Source organism: Micropterus salmoides, unplaced genomic scaffold (genome assembly GCF_014851395.1).
Source record: "Micropterus salmoides isolate LMB-PRFRI ecotype aquatic unplaced genomic scaffold, ASM1485139v1 Ms_hic_scaffold_11, whole genome shotgun sequence".
Classification (NCBI taxonomy): Eukaryota; Metazoa; Chordata; class Actinopteri; order Centrarchiformes; family Centrarchidae; genus Micropterus; species Micropterus salmoides.
Window position 1 is genome coordinate 31455136 of NW_024040152.1, and position 24419 is coordinate 31479554.

Sequence of the window (24419 nt, forward strand, 5' to 3'; positions counted from 1 at the left end):
CACATAAACCCACTGACAGTGTTTTAATTTTTGTATTTTTATTAAAATAGTTTGTACTGTGCATGTCGCCATATTTACTTTGTGACGACTCCCAGTTTTCCACCGCCACAGTCGTAACTACCCCCGTGGTTCTTTGTCTGTAGTAGTACTTTTTCCTTTCACCAAGGGCCTTTCTCAATTCCCAATACTCGAGCCTATGATAAGGAAATCAATCTCAGCGCACGATCTTGAAGGACATCTCAATTCATAAAATGCACCTCGAGGAGCGATTATTGAGGATTGCAGAGTAGACAATCTGCTTCCTGTTTACACAGGCACGCACATGCCCAGTGTTCATGAATGGTCACTAGCTGAGCGTTTTCAGTCGTTTTAATACTCACAGACAGCTAAAACGCTGGTGTGGACTGATATCGTGATAAACCTGATACAATACAATAGTACGAGAAATTTCTTTTTTCCAATAGAAACTTTTGGTGGCAAGTTTAAAGGAAATGAGAACAGTGTGTCTATTTAATCATGTGTGTTTCTCATGGTATGATCTTGGACTAAGCTGTATTATAATTCCATTATTGATAAAAACTGAAACAAAACAGATACCATAAGAAATAAGCTTCTTTATTCAATCACAGTCACTAGTTGCTAATGTAGAAAACAGAGACTTGTACTCTCTCACTTCATTCAGCACATACAATATGTCTCCACTGAGGTGGGGCAGGGGCACACAGAAATCTAATCAACAGTACAAACACATACATATCTAAACCATCACATCCTACACACACAGCAATGGCTTAAAATAATCTCTTAAACGTGCATCTCCAAACAGATCTGAGGGCTATCAGTGAAGCGAAAAACTGAACAAAGGGATATACAGCAAATTCCAATTAAAGATCTCAGGTGAAGGAAAAAGGATCTTCATAGTGGCCAACAGTCAAAACATTACATACAGGGCAATGCAATGCTTACAGGACTGGTCACAGATATAAAGTCCAGGAATAAGAAAGAAAATGACATTGTCTTAACAATGGCACAATATGTTGGTGGCAGTGTATTGTTTAACTTGTGCCATTCCATAAACCATCTCTTGCTACATCTCTACTATCACAAACTAGTGCCTGCAAAAAGTTCTTAAAAAATAAATACATATTTGCAGTCTAGCTACAAGCAGCACATCATTAGCAAATGACACAAAATCTTCAACAGCCAGCTCTGGATGTCTGCTGTTTCAATCTAAAATTCAACATTAGACTTCTTACCGCCTAGAAAACCTTTGATGAAAGTAAAAAGACACATAGCTGGGAATTTATTTTAATTAACAGAGTTTTACGCAAGGCAATGGAATCCCACCATGCAACATACCTTGTTATCTTACACAAGGCAGTAAAATCCAACTGTCCAGCAGCATACTGCTGCTTACAGAAGGAAACTGCTTTCACTAATTATAGCCTGATGTAATAGATTCACTCTCCACAGAAAATTATAATTATTACTGTTGTAATTAGGGCCAATTAGAGAAAAATTATTTATTTATGCAGTAAAATAGATATAAATAATTTATGGCTGGACGCTGCGGAAACACAAACAATTGTGTGTTGTAATATTTAAAAGTAACAACATATAAAAGGAACAATTTAAAGGAACATATTCTGAAATTACACATATCCTTGCTTTCAGGGTAAAAAAAAGGATTATGGTATTCAAGAAAAGTCTTGCTTGACACTTCTTTTTTCCACAAATCCTATGTTTTAGAGACATGGTTTAAAATGATATAGTTCCAAGTAATGCCAGACATCTGTAACACAAGAAAGTAATATGGCATGAATGATGATTGGCTGAAATGATGTGGAAAATTTGCTTTGGTTTTGGCTAGGTTCTGCAAATAAAGGTGTATGTAATTAAACAATTGGTAGGTAAACTAAGCCACACAGTTATCACACACACACACAGTAGACATTGGACAAGTCAGAAAGCATAAAAAATCTGCTATTCTAAAATCTCTCTTGCTCTCCACAGAAAAGCTATATTGCATACTGAAAAGGTAAAGAACCAGTGTTTGACAAATACTAATAAAAGTATATATTATTTTGAACATAAATAAATCTGCTGATTTGAATTCTGGTATTTTCAATAGAGACATGGTTTAGCTCTCTCTTTCTTTCATAGTTACAGGAAATATACTTTCCATACATTAACGGTGGTTGCCATTGAGTTTGACCCTGTGGTTCAACTCTTTTGCAGTCCATCCAGAAGTCTTTTCCGTTCTCTGTGCTGGCCAAAGAAATATCACTGTGCAATAATTCAACAGCCTATACTAGGATTGTAGATATATGTGCCTTATCACATTTGCCAACCCCGACAAGACAAAACGTATTCAAACAGTCCACTGTTCCAATTTGATTGTCTGGAACAAGTTTAGTGTCAAACTGCACAGCAACAAACTGGCAAGGTGTTCTTGCTAGGTCCTGCACGTAAGAACATCTGCAAAGGGGCCCAGGAGGTTCTTGTTGAAGATACACCTGACCCACACCAGGTAGGTGGTGAAGGGCTTAATGTTCTCTGAAAAAGTGTAGTTCTGCTGGGGAAGGATATAAGGCATGTAGGTGTTCTCTCCCTGCTCCTGGATCCACACCTCATACTTCACCTCTCTTACCTTCAGGTATTTCAGATTCCATGGGATCTGCCAGGAGACTGTGAGTTTAGCCTCATTAGTGGTTTGTACTGAGGTCTGACACTGGGGTTCTCTGACCCGGCCTGGATGGACTGTGCTGGCCGGCTTTGACTTCTTCAAGCTGGGCTTTGTCTTCATGCCCTCTTTGAGGACTTCCAGGAAGGAAGGGATGTCGACCAAAGTGTCCTGGTAGATCCGGAAGAGCCACTCTGGGTTGCGGCAGCACAAGTGCCTGGGGACATCTTTGCTAGCCAGTATTCGCTCTTGCTCCTCCTTCTCCAAGTGCGCAATGCCCCCTTGTTCCCAGGGTCTGTCTGGGTGGGTGATGGTGTTCTCCTCCTTAGTGTTCCTCCAGGAGATGTAGTGAAGGTCCATGCCTGGAAGGGACGCAAGGGTTTTATACGGGGTGTATTGCTCTGGGTTAACAGCAAAAGGGTACAGCTCCACCACAGCAGCTCCTCTGGGGAGGAAGAGGGAGGTGATAAGCTGAGCTCCGTGCATACTGACTAACATGGAAGCACCACTGATCACCTGCACGATGCTGGGGAAGGACTGTTCCTCCAGTGATACCGTGACAACTCTCATCTGGAACTCCTGGGCCAGCGCCATGATTAGCTCTGCTTCATTTAGTATCAGCCTCGTCGTTGAACGACTAAACACAACAATGTATTCATCCTTCTTCTCTTTGTCCTTCTCATCTTCAGAGCTCCCCCCATCCTTCTCGACCTCCTCCACCCTTGTGATGTTCATTCTCTCCATCAGAGCCCTGGCAAACTGTCGGACCTCATTTCCCGAGACCAACATGTTGGCTTTGGGCCCCTGTGGCTGAACAAAACCATACTGGTACCAGGTGGTCATCTTGGATAAGCCAACGTAAGATTTTGTAAAACACATGAGTTTGCCAAAGTTCCTAAGCTGCTCTTTGAGCAGTGGCTGCTTGCTGCTAAGAAGTCGGTAGAGGTCAAAGTGTGGGCCTTCGCCCCAGCCCTCCATAAAAACCAAACGAGCCTCATCATCTAAGTCTGAATACTGTTTCATAGTATAGAAGGCTGGGAGCAGGTCATCATGGAATACATGCATTAAGTTGTCTGGATTAAACCGGTTTAGGATCAGTGTCACATCTGGTACAAACACAGGCTTGGGCATAAACTTTAAAGTAGCAGCTGGGAGTTCTAAAAAGTTGAAGTACTGGGTGTTGTGATCCTCTACCGAGGACAAGTCCAGCAGGGCAGGTTGGAAACGCCTAGACCCCAGGTTAGGCAACATGACGGAGGAATTGGAATGGAAGAACACAAACTCCTCTGCTTCAGAGCAGTAGCAGAGGTAGTCAAAGCGGCAGATGCGGTCGGTGTGCATCTTGCCGGTGCAGACCATGCGAGTGCCGTGTTCCTGAAGAGCCTGCAAGGCAACATGGTAGTCAATGCGGGCCTGCGAGAGCTCCTGGGACTGCCGTGTCATGTGCAGCTCTTCCTCCAGCAGGGCAGCATGCTCACTCAGCTTGGAATACTTCCAAAGCAGAGCTGCGACTACAGAAACCAGCAACCCGTTAAGGAGTGCTCCCACGCTCATCCTGCAGCCTGCCACTGAAGCCCGCATCACTGCTGCTGCTGCTGAGGACCCACCTCCCGACTCCAACTGCGACGAGACATCCGCCGCCAGGCAATGACTTAGGAAAGGGAAAAGAGGAGGGGGTTGACCACAGGGGGAAAGGGGGATCATAGGACAGGGTAGGTGAGGAGAAAGTAAGGAAAAGAAAAGAGAAAAAGGACATAAGTTTAAGAACAAACTCATCATGAAGCCAACCTTAAAACAAACAAGAAGAATGACTCTGATCTGATTACTAGTGCAGGAGATATAAAAGAGCAGTGATATAATTAACAAATCAATAGTCAAGCCTGTATTGCCGCAGTGCTCTTTATGTAAGCGATACAAGCCAGCGATTCATCAGAGCAGGTTTCAGCTTTTACCTTTGGGAATAGTGGTTGTTTACCTTGGCGAACAAATGAGACATTTTCCTAACCTTACATCCCCTGTCACCCCCCCTGGATATGTCAAGACAAATTACACTGTGAGGAAGCACAGAGGAAAGAACAAGAGTATTGCTCTCCACCCTACTCATCTGCATACCAAGAGAACAAGTGAGTCATTGAGAGACCAACGGTTAACTGCAAGCACGAGGCAACTAGCATGCTAAATACCCATCTGAGGGCTAGCTTAACTACCATATAACAAAAGGTTTCACATGAATTAATTACTTGACATTTTAGTATTCACTTTTCCAAGTGCATGGGGTGCATCAACATGCACCTGCACACAGCTGAGAGGTGGGAGAGAGATGATCTCAAGTCTGTGCTTTGGTTTGACATCCAATTTGAGACAAAATTGGATTTAGAGAGAAACTCTTTACCTCTCTGAAACTGGCCTTCTGGCAGAAAGAAACTAAATCAGGTCAAAGTAAACCAAGACGGGAGTCTAGGTGCACACACACATGCACTGCACAAATTCATCCGTGTGGTTCAAGTACACATGAATAACACGGTGACACAAGACTAGACCAGCTGGCTCTCAGACTCTATCGGGTCAGTAATATTCCATAACTCACTACATTTGTATTTCTGCTCTCACTTTTTCCTAATAGTCGTTTCATTCTATTCCCAGTTACTGTCTTACACGATGTGCACTTTTGTTCCATAGTTTCCGATCCTCCTCCGTTTTCTTGCGTGCTTGTCTGCAGGAGCAGAGCCCCTGAGCTATTTTTGACATCCCAGCAAGTACAATATGTCACCGGCAACAGGGTCGCTCTTTGTCATCAAACTCAGTGAATTGAGTAGCCGTCACTGAATGTCTGTGGGATGTAGACTGGAGTTTGTGAGGTAAGCCCAGAAAACTAGTTATGATTTCATAATTGTTAGTGTTTGTTCTTGCTCATAAAACTGGAACAGTCCAATTCACTAACCACACACAGTGGCAGTTTCATACTTAACATATACAAATGGCCACGATAGAGACTTAATGTGCTTGCAATAAACTTATGGATACATAATGTTTGTGTAAATTGCATGCTTTGCTGTACACTGGTCATAGAAAAGATGGGAAATTTTTATTTCCCCCATGGGGCTCAACAGTATGTGGGCATTATTGCCATTTTTGATCAATGAAGTGCCAGGTAGCATTGATCTCACCTCACTGCACAGCGAGCCACTAACAGCAGCTTTATGGTCTGAACATGCAAGCTGCTGGGTGCTAGTGTAAGTTACACAACATTGCTGAACAAAATCATTTCTGTAGTTTGACCATGTCTTTTTCACACAGAGCTATATCGTTACCTTCAGGGCCTGTCTATCAAGTCAATTTACATACACAGGCGCACCCATCCATCCCGAATGGGCTTCCATTCAACTTTAACAACATTTTTGCTGTTGAAACGTTAACGTTATAACAAAATTTCCACAGCAAGCTAAATAAAAGTTAAATAGCTTAGTTTCCCTACCAGATCAGTCAGAACTGAAGAAGTCCTTTGGATGAGGGACGAAACGTCTTCTAGTATCTTCAACCAAGTCCAGTTGCCCTTGTTTTTAACCTTCTTTCGATAACTATGACCTGGATGACTGAGAATCTTCAGACATCCTCAGTTCAGACATCCTCAGTTTCAACATTTGTCCAACATCACTGAACATCACAAACAAACAGTAAAACAACACACAACACGGCAACACTTACAGCTTCAAATTTTAAGTCTCGTACAGCCCATGGCGATCCGTCCTTAAACCGTTACCCAGAGCTCGTATTCGCGACTGCCCTAGTCTAGGCTGGTGAAAGACGGAAATGACACTATCTCCTGCGTGCATATCTTAGAAGGGTTTTAGGGCTCTAAGTCTAACTAGATATTATGTTTTTCGGTGATAAAGCCTAACAAACAAATAACAGATGATGATACCCAAGACCAAGTTGTGTCTTCAAGATGGAGCATGCAACTTAGAGAAAAGGCAGAGGCTGACTAAGGTTTTCCTGTAGCTTGTTGGGGTAAGCCTTTTGGTATGGTAGTTTAGAGCTTCCAGAAGCTATAGGAGGCTCATCAGTGCTAAGTCGTTAGCCACAGATGCAAGACAGCTGGGGAGAGATGCCAGAAGAGCAACGGTAGAGATGTTGAGTTGTGCCTTACTAATAGGATGCCAGGAGGCAGAAAGTGGTTCATTTGTTGTTTCTGACTGCGTATCATCTTGGGAGCTTTGACGTCCACCTTTATACAATAAATCCTGAACTGCCCACATCAAGAGAAGAGCAGCCTAGCCAGAAGAGGAGTGCCAACTGGAACTAATACTATCATCAGCAGCTTCATAGTCGTGAAGCTACGGGTGAGTCAAACATTATACATTCTTCTCTATTTGTATTTCTTTGTAATTTGTTGTTCTCTGTATGATGATGAATTACAAACTGAACCTCTGATGGAAATTTATGTTTGTAATAGTATTATTATTACTTGCATTTATTTATCCCCACGGGGCAATTGCGAGACCCGTAGATTAGTACAAGTTAAATAAACTCATCTTTCATAATAAAGTGTTAAAATGTTAATATAAATGTCTGGCAAAGCTCCACAGCAAGTCAGAGTGCATTTCTGCAACTGAACATTATTTTCACTGTCAATTCACCTGCACATTATTTTCTCAATTAATGAATTCATTGATCTTAATTGGTCTGTCACTAGAACCTGACCGATATGGGATTTTTAAGACGAATACTGATTTTGATATTCGAGGACTTTGAAATCCGATACATCAGCCATTTTTTTCAGAAACACATAACAAATGAATATTTTCACAAATGTCTGTTAAGTGTAGTTAGTAGTAGTTACATCATCAAGGTAACATAATGCAGTTTAGAAATTTACTTACTGTTATAAATAGCTTTCGCTACCTAAATTACTACTGAATGTAATGTTATATAACCGTATGGTTTTTGCTTTTCATTGACTGTAATAGTGAACAGAGACCTACCCAGAGGTCATGTAATAAGGTAGTTCAATTTTACTCTGTGATTGATAGGCTTTAGCTTCTGTCTTTATTTGTTTCATGTAAGTTAGACAGCCTGAACGCAACATTCAAATGTATAATGCAAACCTTTCTCTGAGATTGCTTTTTCGTTTTTTCCCAAAATTAGACAATATTTCTCCAGGGAGAGCAGCTACAGACAATGACAGCGCCATGCCGAGGCTTACAGGTCCAACTCTAGCAACGGTAACCAAGGGGGGCGTGGCAATTAGGTCATATTATCTGATAATACCAGCACACCAATTTATCGGTTGAGCTCTACTACAAAAATAGCAAAGTCCAAACCCTAAATATATTCAGTTTAATATGATATAAATGAGAGAGAAGCAGTAAATCCTCAAATTTGTTGAATTCAAACAGACTTCCTATCTATCTGGTGTGTTAGTATGAGAGGTACAGACAGACCAGGTACATAACTGCATGCAGCTGCCTGTGTTATTTCCGCTGGATGCAACACTCACGCCCTTGGCATGACCACGGCTTCAAATCTTTTTTTTTGATGACTTCACCTAAACTGTAGGCCATTCTTGACAGGATGATGACTGGAGGCAAAAGTAGCCTAATTTCTGACCCTGACTCTCCGTTACTGTTGCTCTTACTGTGAAAGCTGCCATGAGTCAGATAGGACACAACACACAACACACAACAGGACACAATGAAGATATATTTATTAGTTATTGTTACATTTTAAAAAAAAAAGATGTTTTGTTGGATAAGCCATAAGACAAAATCAAGATCAAGAAAAAGAATGAGCAACAAATGCAAAGAGCAAGATGAAAATTATTTGTTTTTATGCAAATCAACTCACAAAATGAGAAGAGAAAGCAATGCAGGTCATGAAGACTACCAAGATTTGTTTTCACTTCCTTCAAAACAAACAAACAAACAAAAAAAAATCACACACAGCATGATAAGCTTAATGTAATGCCCCATGATAAAATGCCACGGACAGCAGATGTGAATCAAATCATCTCAGACATTTACTGTAATATCATACTGATGCTGACGCAGCAGCCAAAATAACGTGAAATGAACATTAGGCAGGCATCCTGCATGCTCCTTCAGCCTACAAGGACAAGGGCAGCGCAAGGCTAACAGTGCCAGCAGTGCCAGTTAATCACTCTCACTGCACACTGGCTCCCACAGGGGAAGCATGTGAATGCCCTCTGCAATTTGCCTGAGCCAAGCAACCAAAAGCTTCGAAATGTCAAAGCCACTGCAAGACACCACAGCACGCACACAACACCCTCATCTGCATCACCGCGTTTATCATGCTACAAACAGAGACCTGGACACTGTGAGCTGGTTTCTGGTTCTGGTCGGCTTATTTAAAACATGCAGGTTAGAGTCAAGCTAAAGGAATCCCAAAACATGAGGGCACTGAATGTGATGTCTCTGTGTGTATGTGTAGTCATTTAAATTGACCTCAAAGACAAGTGGCTTTTGTATCTTGTCAGTGGTGTGAAGGAGTGAGCCAAAATACTGCTTGAGAATAAAAATGTTCACATTTGGAAAAGGTCACAGCAGTTTCAAATATAATCAAATGTTAGATGAGATATATCTCATGAGCTGTGCTAACACTGGAGAATGGTCTCATATCCATATTCTATTTCTGTGCATGCTCATAAGTAATCGAATGATTCTGTGTCCAGATCTCTCCAGTCTGACACTTCCTCCATCTGAACTCGGCAAATTCTCTCCTCTGAGCTTCCAAAATGTCAGAGGGGATGAAAATTGTATCCAGGTTAAAAATGACCAAACTTGGCCTTTAATGATGTTACTCAGTAAATGATATGTGTGGTGACTGTGCCTGTATATTGAAGCAAATCAGAAAAGACTCTGGGATGATGTAAGTAAACTTATAGCTGAAGTAAAGTAACTAAAGTAACGTAGGAAGTGGGGCTAAAACAGAGTCGTAGTAAAAGGCACAAACAGTTATCAAATTAGAGACAGCGCTTCAACTTCGAATTAGTTTACAGCAACGTCATAATGGACAGACTACCAAAACCAAAATGTTTTGGGTCGTCCACTTTGATGGAGGCAGATTCAAAGGACACTCAGCACAAAACACTTGTGAGTAATCCAGAAGACAAAAGTCTTAAAATTGCATTAATTAATTATTGTTGAATATTTGAATTCTCAAATTAAATTTATTTGAGAAAATACAGTAATTCATATAATTATGATTATAATAATGTTTATTTACCTTGATAGACAGATAGGGGCATAAAACAAAATCAAAAACTTTAATTACAAAAATATAGTAAGACAATAACACAATATGATCATCTCAATGATGATAATATAGAAGTATCACCCAGCCCTACTTTTACTTCTTGCACACACTTGATCTTGCTTGCCTACAAGTGCACGCTCTCTCTCACTGCCTTGACATGCTCACAAGAAATCAGGTTATTTGGAGAAATTAGGTTAAAGCAGGAAATCTGAGAAAATGTTCCACTGGTTACTGTAAAACTCATGTTTACATGCAGCAGTAAATCAGATTACTCCCCTATCCCCAGCAATAATTCATAACTACTATATAAATGTATCAGTGACGCTGCAGCCTCTAGAGCTTTCCCCCCTCATGGACTGAGTGAGCTCTTTAGTGAGAGACAATATTTCTTTCTTTTGTTAAAGATTTTTATTTAATTAGATAGTGCAGTCAAAGAGAGACAGGAAATGTGGGAGAGAGAGGGGGTGGTGACATGCAGCAAAGAGCCGCAGCAGACTCCAACCTGGGCTGCTGCATCAAGGACTCAGCCTTGGTATATGGGGCACGCACTCTACCAACTGAGCTAACCAGTGCCCCAGAGACGACATGTCTTCTCACTTTTGTAGCTGAACTTCACAGAAAGTATACTGTAAAGCTATGGACACCGATAAATAAGTAACATGTTAGTCCTATGTCTGAGAGAAGTTACGAGGCACTAAGTCACTGAGTCCTGGTCACAATCCGTAATGTGCTCCTGATAAATGCATCTCAATGAAGATGAAATTCCAAATATTCTAATATAACTTCCATATTTTGATGCCGGCCAGTTAATCAAGTTTTAGTCGGCTCACCAACAAGTCAAAAGTATCCAATAACAGTGAATTACACTTTGCACTCTGGGAAAGAAATTGGTTTTCAGCGCTGTTTTACTTGGAATATGTGTCGCTTTGGATAAAAGCGTCTGGCAAATGAGTAAATGCAATTTAATGTACCTCAGCATGCCTGCCTCATCAAACCATCTTCAGACCCTACTTTGTTTGACAGTTCATTAAGTGCACAATAAATGCAGTAATAAATGTGATTTCATAGCCATCGCTGGATTATCCAATTAACTGGCGCTATAGAATTATTCGTTTTACAAGGACTCGCAACACTACACACTGCTCCACAGTGCAACCAATTTGCCCAAAAATGTGTGTGGGAAAAAATATTTCTTTGTCGCACTGGTGCACCTAACATTTAGCAGCACAATTTTTTGTTGGCCGCATCTATATCTGTTTCTTTTCTCCAAAACTCACTTGTGGAAAAAGGTGAGAGCGAATCAAAAAAAAGAGATGGGACGCTGGATTTATACTCCTGCTGTGACTTGATGCAGATACCTATGGCGTATTTTTCAGGAGGTGCAGATTAAGGCTTAGGCGCCGGGTACACCAATTGAGTTTTTGGACTTTTTAGTTTGTCAAGTAGGGCTGAAACGATTTATCGATAAATTCGATTACTAAAAAGCATCGACACAAATTCTTTGCATGGATGCTTCATTTAATCCATATCACTATACAGCGCACTGCTTCGCAAGGAATTATTACTGTCGCACATCACGCTTACACTGTGATGAAGTGAACACGGCGGATTATGATGGCACTGTTTGCAAAGTGGAGGAAGAAAGAGGGATGAAGAAGAAAGTGTCCAAAGTATGGGACTGTTTCAAGCTTCAAGTAACATTAACAGCAACTTTAGCATTTAACTGAAATCATGAGTGATTGTTGAGCTGAAGGCTGGCAAAAGTAAGCCGCAATCCTCAGCTGTAAATGTACACAAGTGCGTTTGTTGTTCTCCGCCTGTTTGGGCCGTGAGTTTGGGTTGTAACGTCACAGTCATGAGTTACACACAGGCATGCACACTGGTCAGGGGTAAAAAAAGAAGTGAGAAGGATACGCAAGCAGATAAACACACAAAGACTGTGTCAAAGGGGTCTGTTTAAGCTTACATATTTGTGTAGATAACTTGCAATTGTGTACTGCAACAACAGAAAGATACCAACATACCAATGGGGTGTGACGATAGACTGGAGAGATTGGTGCAACAAGAACAAGACAAGATGAGAAAAAATTAGTGCTGAAATATATGAGAAAACCTCCTGCAATCTGGTGACATTTTCTGCACTAGTTTCCTCTTCTGCATTAATTTATGGTTGAATTGTTTTTATTGATGTAAAAAAGAAACACAAAATTCAGGTGGCAGGTGACAACTGAAAACCTAAAAATATAAGAGCACGTAAAACTGTCAGAAGTTGTCAAAGTTACTGACTGGTGCTGCACGTTTTGGGGTCATTTTATAATTAGTAGCTTGATTTATTTTTATTTTTTTTAGCTTAAGTTACATAAATAAATAAGTTAAATAAATTAACTTTTCCCAAAGCATTTTCATTTAACATCACTGGTTGCAAGCTATTCAGAATATTTTTTAAAAATGCTTTCAAAAAGTGGTGGGGAAAAAAATCTGCCATTTTAAAAGCGTCCCCAGAGTAAACAACACTGATGCCGACACGTTTGTATCCTGTTCACTTTACCCTACCTTACATGTAGCCTACTGTGCTGCCTCTGATCCCCATAAATGAACAATTAGCTTAAAAACAGCAGGAAAAGTTACAAACTTAACAACATTACTGTATCTCGCAGGACAGTTAATATTGTAAGCTTGCTTATTTAGGTCTTAAATCATGTAGATATAACCGACCGACGACCCGCCCTTCTCTGCTTCTGATTGGCTATTATCGGTTTTTCGCTGTAGATAGCTGCTAGGCAATATCGTTTGCACGGATGTATCAGTTAACTTTATGTATAATTTTAACTTAAGTTAAATAGGCTACAGCTGTATAGCACACAGAAGCCGATGCCATGGTTAGTATCGATAGAGCACCTGCCGTTTGCTCGCAGAGCGCTTGTCTGCTTCTCTGTTCATATGAGGAGCACGGAGCGACCCCACAGGGCCAAGCGAGGAGGCAGGCTGAGTGTCACTTCCCGTCTTAAATATGTGGGGAAACACTGTACTGTGCATTTACAGATGTTTCTGGTGGTTTCTCTTAAAGCCAATAAGCCTATTTGTTCCATGCTGGTATTTCACTGGCATGCTGCAACGTAACACCGGCCATCAGATCGCCAATCGGTGATCTATGTAGCCACGATTAGACGATATGAAAATAGAGACGATCGCCCAAACCCACTGAAGCCCTATTGTTAAGCACTTAAAACGAGCACTTTTAAAATTTGTTTTACATTAATGAAGTTTTGGCCATTTTTTTGTTTGGCCTGTGATTTAATTAAGGAAACATTTACCTGTAGGTTTACAATCATTTACATAATTATCAATGTGTATGGGAAATGACAGGAGGTTAGAATATACTTTTATAGCGCAAAAGGTGCTGTGAAAAATTTGGATGCACCAAAATTTTGTGGATATGCACCTAAATTAAAAATTTAGGGGAACCAGTACAACCAATGCAATAAATTTGTCTGGAGCCCTGCTGTAGAATGCTCCCTTTAATTCATTTAATAGGAGTATGTGTAAATTTAACCAACGCCGTTGAAAAAGCTTATGGGGAGACAAGAACAACACATTAATGTCCAGTAAGTTCAATATTCAATACTCTTCTTTTAGCTCTGGTTTGGTCTCCACACAGCTCCTGAGAAAAAGATCTGGCCCATTCTCTGCTAAATTTTCAAATTTAATCACCATGTACTCCATGTTGGCCATTTGCAGCTGCGCAGGTAGCGTACATTCAGATGATCAGAGCTTTTTAGAAGAAAGCATGCTGCTGTAAAGGTCCCCAAAATCCAAAGCAATGAGCTTAAAGAGGCTAAAGATCTCTGTAGAGCTGCAGAATTTGTGATAACTCTGTGTTCATCACTATAGGGGATCCCTTTCACATTACTGGTAGTCATTTGATTTAATATAAACATAAAATATTTAATAGAGCTTTAAAGACATCCTTGATTAAAGCACTAAAACCTGAAGCACTTCTGCCCTGAAATAACTTATCTCATATCCAGACCTACCATTTCATAAGACACCGCAGACTTGGTTATAGAACAGGTGTATGAGCCAGTAACAACACCGCTCTCACGCTGTTAGCCTATTACACCAACATTTGACATAGTAGTGACTATCAAGTGCAAATAAGTACAACAGAATTAATAAATTTAGGGGTTGAGGGTCGTACGAGACTCAGTATGATGAAATTTGTGCACTAGTTTTGACAAAAAAAATTTTAACATTCAAATAAAAATTCTAAACCAGAGCTGAGCACACTCCACTGCACACCCCTGTGCCTCCCACACTGGTTAAGCTGACAACCACCATAGGCTACTAGGCAAGTTAGAAAACACACAACCTTTTAGTGCAACAGCACTTCAGCTGTTGGATGTCTCTGCCCAATAAACCTTGAGGCAGTCCGCCTACATATAAACTACTTTTCCTCCAGCTGCCTGAAAGTATGCATGAAATAGCATACATACATGCAACAATGTGGAAAATGTTTTTTCCGAGTGATACATGATTTTGGAGCAAAACTATTCTGAGTGTGTGCATAAAAGTGTATTTCTTCTAGAGCCTTAACCCCAAAGTAAAATTAAGCACATACAGGTATTTTCGATCTGAAACTGTAAAACTTATCAAACGCACACACAGATAGATACTTGAGGTTTGAGGTATGTCAAATGGATGCAAGAAACAGCAAAAACAGGTCAACCTTGTCCTTTTTCATAAAATCTACCTCTTAATTGGTCTGAACCGGAGTTACACGCTGACACTACATAATTGCATCATTAGAACAATGAGGAAGAGAAGTGCTTTCATTAGACATTTGCAAAGCTTTAGACTGTCTGTCCTCTATCCAGTTCCATCACAAGAAACCAGTGCAGGTTTGTCTCAAACTCAAAAGCGGATTCAGGCCCTGTTTACACCTGGCATTAACATGCATCTTGGGTGATCCACGTACTTAAACACGTACATCCTTTCCACTTGCAAAGACCAAATGAGTGTGCGTTTGTTTCTAAACTGAATTTGATGAATTTACTGTTTATTAGATAACAAATGATACAAGAATTAGGCCTAAGTGTGTGTCTGGGGGCTGGGGCTCACTGATTACTGTAAAAACAAATACAACTGTAACTTGTACAGAAACTCAAGCTTTATTCCCTGATTTTTTGGATCATATTTTATGAAAAAAAAAAAACAAACAACTTATGTCCTTAGGCTGCTCTGCCTCAGCTATCTGTGATTCATGCAGTGCCCTGATGGACATATGGCTTTACTTGTTGCTTAAGTAATCAATGCTTCTTGGGTGCATTCACTCCAGTACTTTGAGCTGTCCACTTATCACCTAATCAACTAAGACAAATGTTAATGGCAGGTGTAAACAGGGTCTAAACATTTTTGCTTTAATGCAAATCTATAGCATTTATAGGATGCAATTGTTTTGATAACTCAAAACAATTGTCCTATGTCTGTCAATTTATGTCTACTAATGTTCAATATGAATTTGGCACAGGCGTCATTTCCAAGACATGGCGGCAGTGCAAAAGGCGAGAGATTATCCTTTGCTGAAGTACCAACATGAACCCTTTCTAATCCTGACCGGACAAACACACCACTATCTACCCTGTCATTAGAGTTTGCTTCAGAAAATCGAACTGGAAAAATATGGTGACCATTCTGAAAATGCCAAACGTCTCTTACACCATCCAATGGTATCAGAGTAGAACAAATCTCAGTTGAAAAAAAGATCACTTGCCATCGAGATTGCAGCTTATGAGATACAATAACTTCCTTCCTTCCATCCACCATCAAACGCTTATCCTGTGTACAAGGTTGCGGGGAGCCTGGAGCCATTACGACCTGACACTGGGCGAAAGGCATGGTACAATCTGGACAGGTCGTCAGTCCATCGCAGGGCCACACATATACGAACAACTACTCACACTAAGGAGAATTTAGAATCACCAACTAACCTAGCCTGCATGTCTTTGGACGGTAGGAGGAAGCCGGAGCCACTCACCACTCCACCATTGTGCCGCCGCACCTTCCTACTACAGTACTCACTCCCTATTAAGCTACGTGATGAGATTGCAGTAGATAGTAGGCTCGGGCGGTATTTAGAAATCCAGACGATATGAACTTTAGTACTGCCAAACAGACGCTCCTCTAGGGGAGGGCCATATCATCTCGTTCATGGTATTCTTGTATAATTTTTAATATGATTTAAAAAAATCATATTGTGATAAGGGCAATATTGTGACTTGTTGGCGCCATACTGTTACAAACTGCAACAACAAGCATGGCTGTAAGCAAAAGTAACATTTCTACCGGCTCCACGGTGGAGGAGTTAGTTCCAAAAAGGGGAGCGACTTCAGTAGTGTGCTTTGGTGACCATCAAGAATCTGTGGAAGTAGGGCGTTTATTTTCCTTCTCTATTCATTATTCTAAGGGCCATAAAGATTTAACTCCAGGAAGACTCGTCTAAATAGGGTAATTGCATATTAGACACACAGCATTGAAGACTCAACAATGACATACATGTTAGTGCAGTGACTCCTATCAGTAGCAGTATAGCTTTTACATTTGGTTTTTCCCCACACAAATATAGTCATATTCCGTTTACCCCTGTGAAACGGGCGCAAGGTATGAAGGTATGAAGAAACAGATTTGGCCCAAGCCTCGAAAACAGCAACGTGTAGAAGATGGTTGTTGGTAGGGTCAGAGGTAGCCTGTAGCCTCGGCTGTACAGCTGCACCCTCCTGATGCCCACTGAAAATACAGAACACCAACATTGCTGTGCGGCGGATGCAGCAGTATAACAGCTGCCTTTAGGGTCATGATTTAGCTGCGCATGTACATCGGAGTGAATTCATCTTTGTGTGTGCTTTCCTTTGGACTTCAGGAGTAAGTCCACTGACCTGTAACGGTCATGTCACCGTGACCATTTCATTCCTTATCATCTTTAATATAACCAAGACCCCCACCCCCACCCATAAACTGCTTGTCAGTCGCAGTCTCTCTCAGCACTGCCTTCGAGGCTGACACTGAAGCTCCGGCTTCCCCGGTGTTACTGGTTAGCGTATCTGTTTGCTCTGGAGATGATAAGCACCCCAATGATGTGGTGGAAGGTGGCGCGGGGCAGCCAGGAGAGTCTAATGCATTTTAATGAGAATCCTGGAAAGCAAAAGCTAGGGGGACTGTGGGAAGGGAGTGGCAGCGGTAGCCCCGCGCTGTGGCGGCTCATTCGGCCCCCGGTGCTCATCATTCCTTGCAACTCACCATCCCCGCTCTTTGGAGTTAATCTTCCCTCTTTCTCTACATTTCTAACCCTTTAAAATCACCTTGGAGAGCCCCGACATGCTTCTTCAAAAGAGAAACTACAAAGAAAAGAAGAACATCAACTATAGCACGTTAGTCCTTTTTCTTCCCGCCTCTACCTGCTTTTCTTTCCCTTTGGCCACTTGATTGCTGATCTCTTCTGGCTGTGATGATGCGTGCTTATTCATTGTCATCTTTATTCCTGGGCCAAATGTGGCCTGTCAGGTTGGATCAAGCTGCTTGGAGCTCAGTGTGGCACTAGGGAGAATTAATGGCCCAGCAGCCATTATCTGGCTGTACAAAGACAAGTCTCATACCCTTTCTCTCACTTTGCATCTCTTTCTCAAACACATTTGGACAGACAAGCGCGCGCACACGCACACACAGACTGTTCTGTTACATAAATTCAGTGCAATGCCATCCAGTCTAGTTGTGAAAAATAGGCTCGCTGCTTCATAATGACTGGCAGTGAGTGTCAGAAAATGCCCCTGCTCTGTGTTAGACACGTCCCATTTCTGACTACTCGCCTATTGCAAACTGAGACTGATTGCTTCCCTGATTGATAGACTGCTACATAATAACGTTTTCGTCCTTCTCTGTATCATTCGCTAACAGAAACCCACTATGTCCTCTAAAATACAGCAGATATAAGACCAAGACCGTACACAGCATTGTGCTGTCTCCTCTCCCAAAGGACACAAGAGAAACGGAGGCTGATGTGGACCATCTGCAGACTGTGTGTGTGGAAGTGTAGAAGTGTGGAAGTGACAGACAGACAAAGAAGAACAAAGTGGGACGGACATCCTCTAAAAACACCGCAGCACAGCACTTCAGCACTGCCCCAGGACAACAGGCAATATTCCAGAAAGGGACAGAAATAGAATAGCAGCGCTGGATGTACTCTTGAAGATATCTGCAAGTGCTCAAGCTCTTAAGTTACTGCTCCGGTCCATTTAGAAAATGTTGGTAATCTGACAATTTGTAAGAATTTGTGTAGGACACATTGTCAAACTCTTGCTGAGCATCCCCTGGTGCTTAAAAGGCTGATATATTCCCAAATGGATGTGGATACAGAACACTCACAGAATGTCTCAATATGCATACTTGCGTTAGCACACTAACATGCAGTACACTGTGTACACTATGTATTTACTTGCGTAGTGTGAATTTCGACATGGCAGTGTTGTTTAAAATCAAACATGGATGTGGTGCACTCTTTTTAAAGGCAAATTGTAACCATATCTGCAGGCTCGTTTGCTCACATTACCACTTAAATTTTATTAAAAATGAACGTAATCTTACTTTTACAATAGCAACCACTGCAGCTTCCTCGGCTGTCAATTTTCACAAGTTTGAAAATATGTTGGCCATCCCTCCCCTTCTGCTACATAGCCAAGATGGAGACCATTGAGGGTTAGGAGTGTTTAGCGTTCCACACTCAACTTTTTGACCGTTAAGAGTACACCAAACTGGTACTCATAGTGCACTGCATTATCCCATACTTGTCAGTGTGAACTCAAAATAGAAAGTGTATCTATGGAAGGGTGCAAACAGAGACTGAACTGTTGCTGTGAGACACAGCAACAGTTCTGTTTATAACACATTAAGTGTCTGCAAACACTGACACACACGTTAGTCCGCAGGTATAGTCCCGTGTCTGCACGGACCAGGTGGACATGTACAGGGAATTTGTGTCACGCAAAACCTCAAACCAAAGGCTTGATATTGGCCTAAACTACCAGCTCTGCAGATGTTACATGTAAATTACAGAGAGCTGGCAAAAAGTTGTGGGAATCTCCAAGGTAAGCTTATAAGGGAAGTTTCAGAGTTGTTAAGCAGCTCATCGTGTCAGTCTTCAATCAAGCTAACGTTAGCTACAGCAGCTACAGTGTGGAGCTACCTGCTAGCTACCGGGAGGCCGAATACGTTTGCTTATGGAAACGCTTTCCACTCTGTTGGTCTTTTATAAACAGAAAAAAGATACAGCCCACAAATAGATATTTTCATTAAATTTACATCACACACCCTTTAAGATCTGCCTAATGCAGGCATTTGGTTTTACGGATATTAAGGTAATTTGGTGCTGGAAACAAGATTATTTGATAGATACACACATACAAAAAAAAGGAAAAATCCCATTGATTATTAATGTTGCTCCCAAGACAAAACCAAGAAAGAATCTCAGGCTAATATAAAGGACATGAAATCAACACAGAGACAAGTTAAACCAAGTTTCAAAACTAGAACTGTATCAGAAACTTCTGTATTATATTTGTAATATTTCTTTTCAGCTATCCCAGCGAGATCCAGTCTGCCCCCATCACTGCCCTTGTGGTGGTTTTAAGCAGTAAATGGAAATACTCCAAATGTTTTGTGCATCGATTTACACACTTTGCCTTGAAACTGCCTGATATATTTGGTATCTCTGGAAGCTTTGGGATCTCCACTAGAATTGAAAATCAAGTTCTGTGGATTTGAACAAAGTTTGGATGCACAGCGTGAGTTTGTAATGACTGACACACCAGGTCAGAGGACATTAAAATGTTTAATCACGTTACCGCAAAATAATTGTTACCACCTTTACAGCTGAATCTGAATCTATAGTTTCTTATCTGGATGGAGCCTGTGACCATCGTGTTCTCCTTGTCCCTGACACCTTAGGCAGACCAAATAAAATATTAAGTCAGTTAGAAACCTGAATCTTTAGACTTGCAAATGCCCAAAAGCTTGCAAACTATTTCATTGGTTCATTACTCTGACTCCAAATTATAATCTACATAATTCACAACAGATTTCTGACAATCAGATAATTCATTTAATTTACATGAGTTTTGAATTTCTTTGAAAACCAACAGATGTTTAAGCCTGAATTAGATTTAAGGATAGAGTCAAGTGTCTACACATCTGCACAGGCCTTATGCACATAGAGGTCTACCTCATTCAGGATTCTCATCCAATGCGTGGGAGACAGTTCCCATAGACAAGCTTAGGGAAGCAGCTGCGTGCTGCTCTTTATCGCAGGTGGGGGTGTACAGATGTCCATTTTCTAAACTAACCCCTTAATCCTTGAAATCTGTTCTCCGGTAAAACCCAAAAATACTATTTGGAAACCCTTCCGATAAAGCATAAATCGCGTTGCTTGTCTGAGTATGTTTTCCAGTGCAGCCTCATTACATCATTACAGCCCGCTGAGACCAGAGGGCCAAAAGCACCCAATGGTACTTAATGGTTGGTGCAACCACAGGTGTAGCGGGTGAGGTTTTCCTCCAAGGCCATAAGGGGCTACAATGAGCCAATTCCACACTAGAAAACAAACTTCAACAAGCAACACATTGTAGACGTGTAACAGCACAAAGCACTCACATGTGCAACAGAGGTGGCTACATTTACCAAACAAAATATATTGGAGACTTTCAAGTAGACACAGCCCAGAATGACAACAGCTTGTTATTAGATGCACGTCTTTTAAATCCGTATAGAGGCCATTGTGCCAGAAATCCTGCATTGCAATTGTCAGAAACACAGGACTGAAGATTTGAGGCGCATACACATCAGCTCCTTCACAAGCCTCTTAGAAATGACTTTTACGTTATAAATTTCTCTGCAGAGACTTGTGTGCACCTTTGCAAAAGTTTGTTTTGAGATTTATCCTAATGCATGATCTGTTTTCCAAAAAAGTACTGAACCCCACACTGTGTGAGTGTATCCGCTCTGCCACATTTGAAAAGCCATGCAAGTCAATTCTGCTCAGCAGTTAGGGGATGTGGAAATACATGAATATCAGTTATTTTAGAGACAAGACTGCAAGAATATTTTTCCCTTGAAAATGCAAAAGCATTCACAGAGGGTGATCCAAACTCATCGTCTCCTGCACAAGTCAGCGTTTCAGTTTTGTGAAAAGTTGCAAGTACAACGGCTTTGAATTATTCCCAAAGACAAGAGCAGAAATGCAGATCAAAGTGACAGTACAATGGGGAGAGCTCCGGGTCTGTAACACAAGACCCCGTTGAACGTCTCCACTATTTTCACACATAAAAAGAGGGCAGGGAGAACAAAAGAAATTGACGAATTAAATCAAATTGCATGTGGGGATGTAGCCTGATCAAGATGTGACAAGATTTTACGTTAATTTACAGCTAACGCTTCCTAAACTAAGCCACTGCAGCCAATCAAAATCCATAATCCAGCAAGATACAGATACAGGTACTTAGCCTCATATGACTGTGGAACAGCCTGTAAAACATGTATTTTTCAATTTTGGGAGGGGGATTCAAATAAACCACATCAGTTTAATTTCCGTAAATTTCAGGGTAGATCTTTGAGTCAGAGAACCCTCTGAGGAATATAACAAACTCCAAGGACATGAAATAATGTCTCATCTGGAAGGTGATGGACCATAAATACCACACAAGCAGCATTATGGTATTTTAATTTTCTAAGCACTGCGTGTTATTACTGTGGAAGAGACAAGGAGACCCCTTGTCAACAAAAATTAACCTAGCAGCCTGTTGTCATTTGCTCACACTTTCCAGTTACAATGCAGCACAATGAAGCTAAATTATTATAATAGTGATTCAAAATCTACTCAAAATATATATTTGGACACAGTAAATACTGTTGATAAATACTCATTCATTCATTAAATTATTTAAGTATATTTTAAATGATATTTTAGAGGTGCATGATATTAACAGCACTTAAGAAGTTAAAGAACACACACATTCATTGGTGAAATTGTTTTCTAGACAAGGTTTTATATTTTTATACACACATCTATAAGCATATCTTGAACTGTGACTGTATGTCAGCTGGACACCTCTTTCTTAGCAGCCGAACACACTCATCTGAGATTTACCAACACCTGCAAAGGTAAAGCGCTGTGACAGTCAGGCTGAGAGAATTGTATAGATACAACCCCTTTCTGTTGCACATAAACAAGTAAAACCATTATCTGTACTATAAATCTTACCTCAGGTCCCAGTAAAAATGTTGCTTTTGTCTTTGGAAACAGTTGACAGGTTAGCTCATTTAGGCAGCATCAGTGCCTCAGTACGCTGCAGAGACGGTCCTGAACAGGAACACGAGACATGTAGTGGAAATGAAAAGAAGAACACAGGCAGATACTGGCACTATTAGAGAAAACAGCTGCGTGTTCAGTCATTACATTCCCCGAGACACAGTCGGGGCTTCTTGGTGTTGTTTACGAGCTAGCCTAGCTGTTAGAAAGGCAGAGAGAGAGAGAGCAGCTGCCTGGATACCGACTCCACTCTGCTGAGTCCAGTCTCCACCTACCGCCGAGGGAAATCCCGTGCTCAGATCTCGCGATGTCCCCTCTAATTGTCACATGTGCGATTGATAATTATTGCGACTTGTGCTTGCTGATCTGATACCGTCGGAAAATAAATATGAAGAGTCTTTATTTAAGTAAAAGTAGGAGCAAGAGTAATAATAATCCTGTAACATATATTAAAAATTCATTAAAGTAAAGTAATAAACAAACATGTTTATTTAAAGTATTAACTAACCTGTAAAATAAATATAGTGGAGTAAAAATAATGGTTTAAAAATGATCAATAATATGTTACAATCAAATCACAGGAGCTTGTTTCATTTGAACAGAATGGGAATGCACATTTGTGTAAAAGTTAGGTCAGGAAATCTCACTCATCCATAAGAGCGGTTTTCCCTACTGTGTCAGAGGAATTCAAAGAGGAGTTCAAACCTTTACATAAATAAAATGTGCAGAATGGACAGAGCAGACTTAGTGAAATACACAGAAAGACAGCAATAAACTGAAGCTTCGTCTGCAGACTTGAATCACAATGTGAGACACGTAGTTTGTTATTTAAACCAACTTGGTATTTTAAAATTCATCTGCATTGAAAGACGATTCAGACACCCAGATATCTGTTCATGTTTTTTGGGAAAGAGTTTGTCGCCACAGTCCTTTTTCCACAGCAGACATTTTGACTTTTAACTGTCTCATTGGAAAGCACAGGTGTTACTAACATAACCGATGGCTCTGCTTCAAGTGTCTCATTAAGCAATGACAGTGTGACAGTGAGCCAGCATGCACAATACCAGCACCCTGAAACCGAAGCAGCTAAACTGAATTCAGCCATCATTCATTTTATTGTTTACACCTGTGTTTAAAAGCCCCATACAGTTTATATTTCATGTGTTGAACTACCCAAAAATTCTGCATTGAGTTGCAATGTTAATAATAAATGATGAAGGTCTCTACAGGACCCACGACCCGACCCCGGATAAGCGGATGAAGATGGATGGATGGATGGATGGATTTTCTCCACAGAACGAACATGTATGCAGAGTGCAAAATCAAATAAAATAGGAAAACAAAAGGCATTGCATATTCATAATACAATGTCAAATTACGCTATGATACCTTTAAGTGACACTCTCATGAGTTTCTTCTGAAGGCTCAGTGAAGGGAAAAGATGTAATAAGATGATCATTTGCAAAAAAAGATTAAACAAACTCCTGTAAATCTCAAACTGTAATGTATAATGTATAAGTAGCCTACAAAGTGTGGTGACATATCAAATATAAAGCAACACTCCCATCTTGAGTTTAAAAACAGAAAAGCAAGCAACACTGCCAGTAGGCTATTGTTTTTTTTTGTGTGTGTGACATGACATGAAATTATTAGATCTTGAAATCTCAGTATGCATAAATATTAAAGGCATGGCCTACAGTCTAGAAAGTCTAGCTCACTATGTTCTTGTCTTTCACACTCTGGTTAAAACCTCAAATACCCACAGATGGTGTCCACAATAAGCTTCCAGAACAGCTTGTTATAGAGCAACTTGTTGTACAATCTCCAAGTGTCTGTACTCTACCTGGAGACATAAACACCGTTCCTCTGAAAGATATTCCCAGAAAAGACCACCACCACCAGGATAGAGATGGTGACTGGTCAGAAAGTTAAGTATATATTTAAGTATATATTGTATTTAATGTTACTACTGCAAATACAGTACACAACCCTAAGGGCAATGAAAATTGGTTAAGTTGATACTTTATAATATCTTGCAGAAAGCGAATGAGAGCAAACTGCTGTGGGGAAACATTGTTTTGTGAGAAAGCGAAACAGAAACAAAAACGTATTGTT

At 40.7% G+C, this 24419-nt stretch overlaps 1 protein-coding gene across 1 annotated transcript; it reads right to left on the reverse strand.

Annotated features, from left to right (window-relative positions):
- Window positions 1–594: 594 nt before the first annotated feature.
- Window positions 595–22562, reverse strand: pomgnt2 (protein O-linked mannose N-acetylglucosaminyltransferase 2 (beta 1,4-)). The gene is made up of 2 exons (XM_038712277.1): window positions 22257–22562; window positions 595–4334 (listed from the first exon to the last, which is right to left on the reverse strand). The coding sequence occupies exon 2, from the start codon at window positions 4262–4264 to the stop codon at window positions 2456–2458; it is 1809 nt and encodes a 602-aa protein (XP_038568205.1). The 5' UTR covers window positions 4265–4334; window positions 22257–22562; the 3' UTR covers window positions 595–2455.
- Window positions 22563–24419: the final 1857 nt, after the last annotated feature.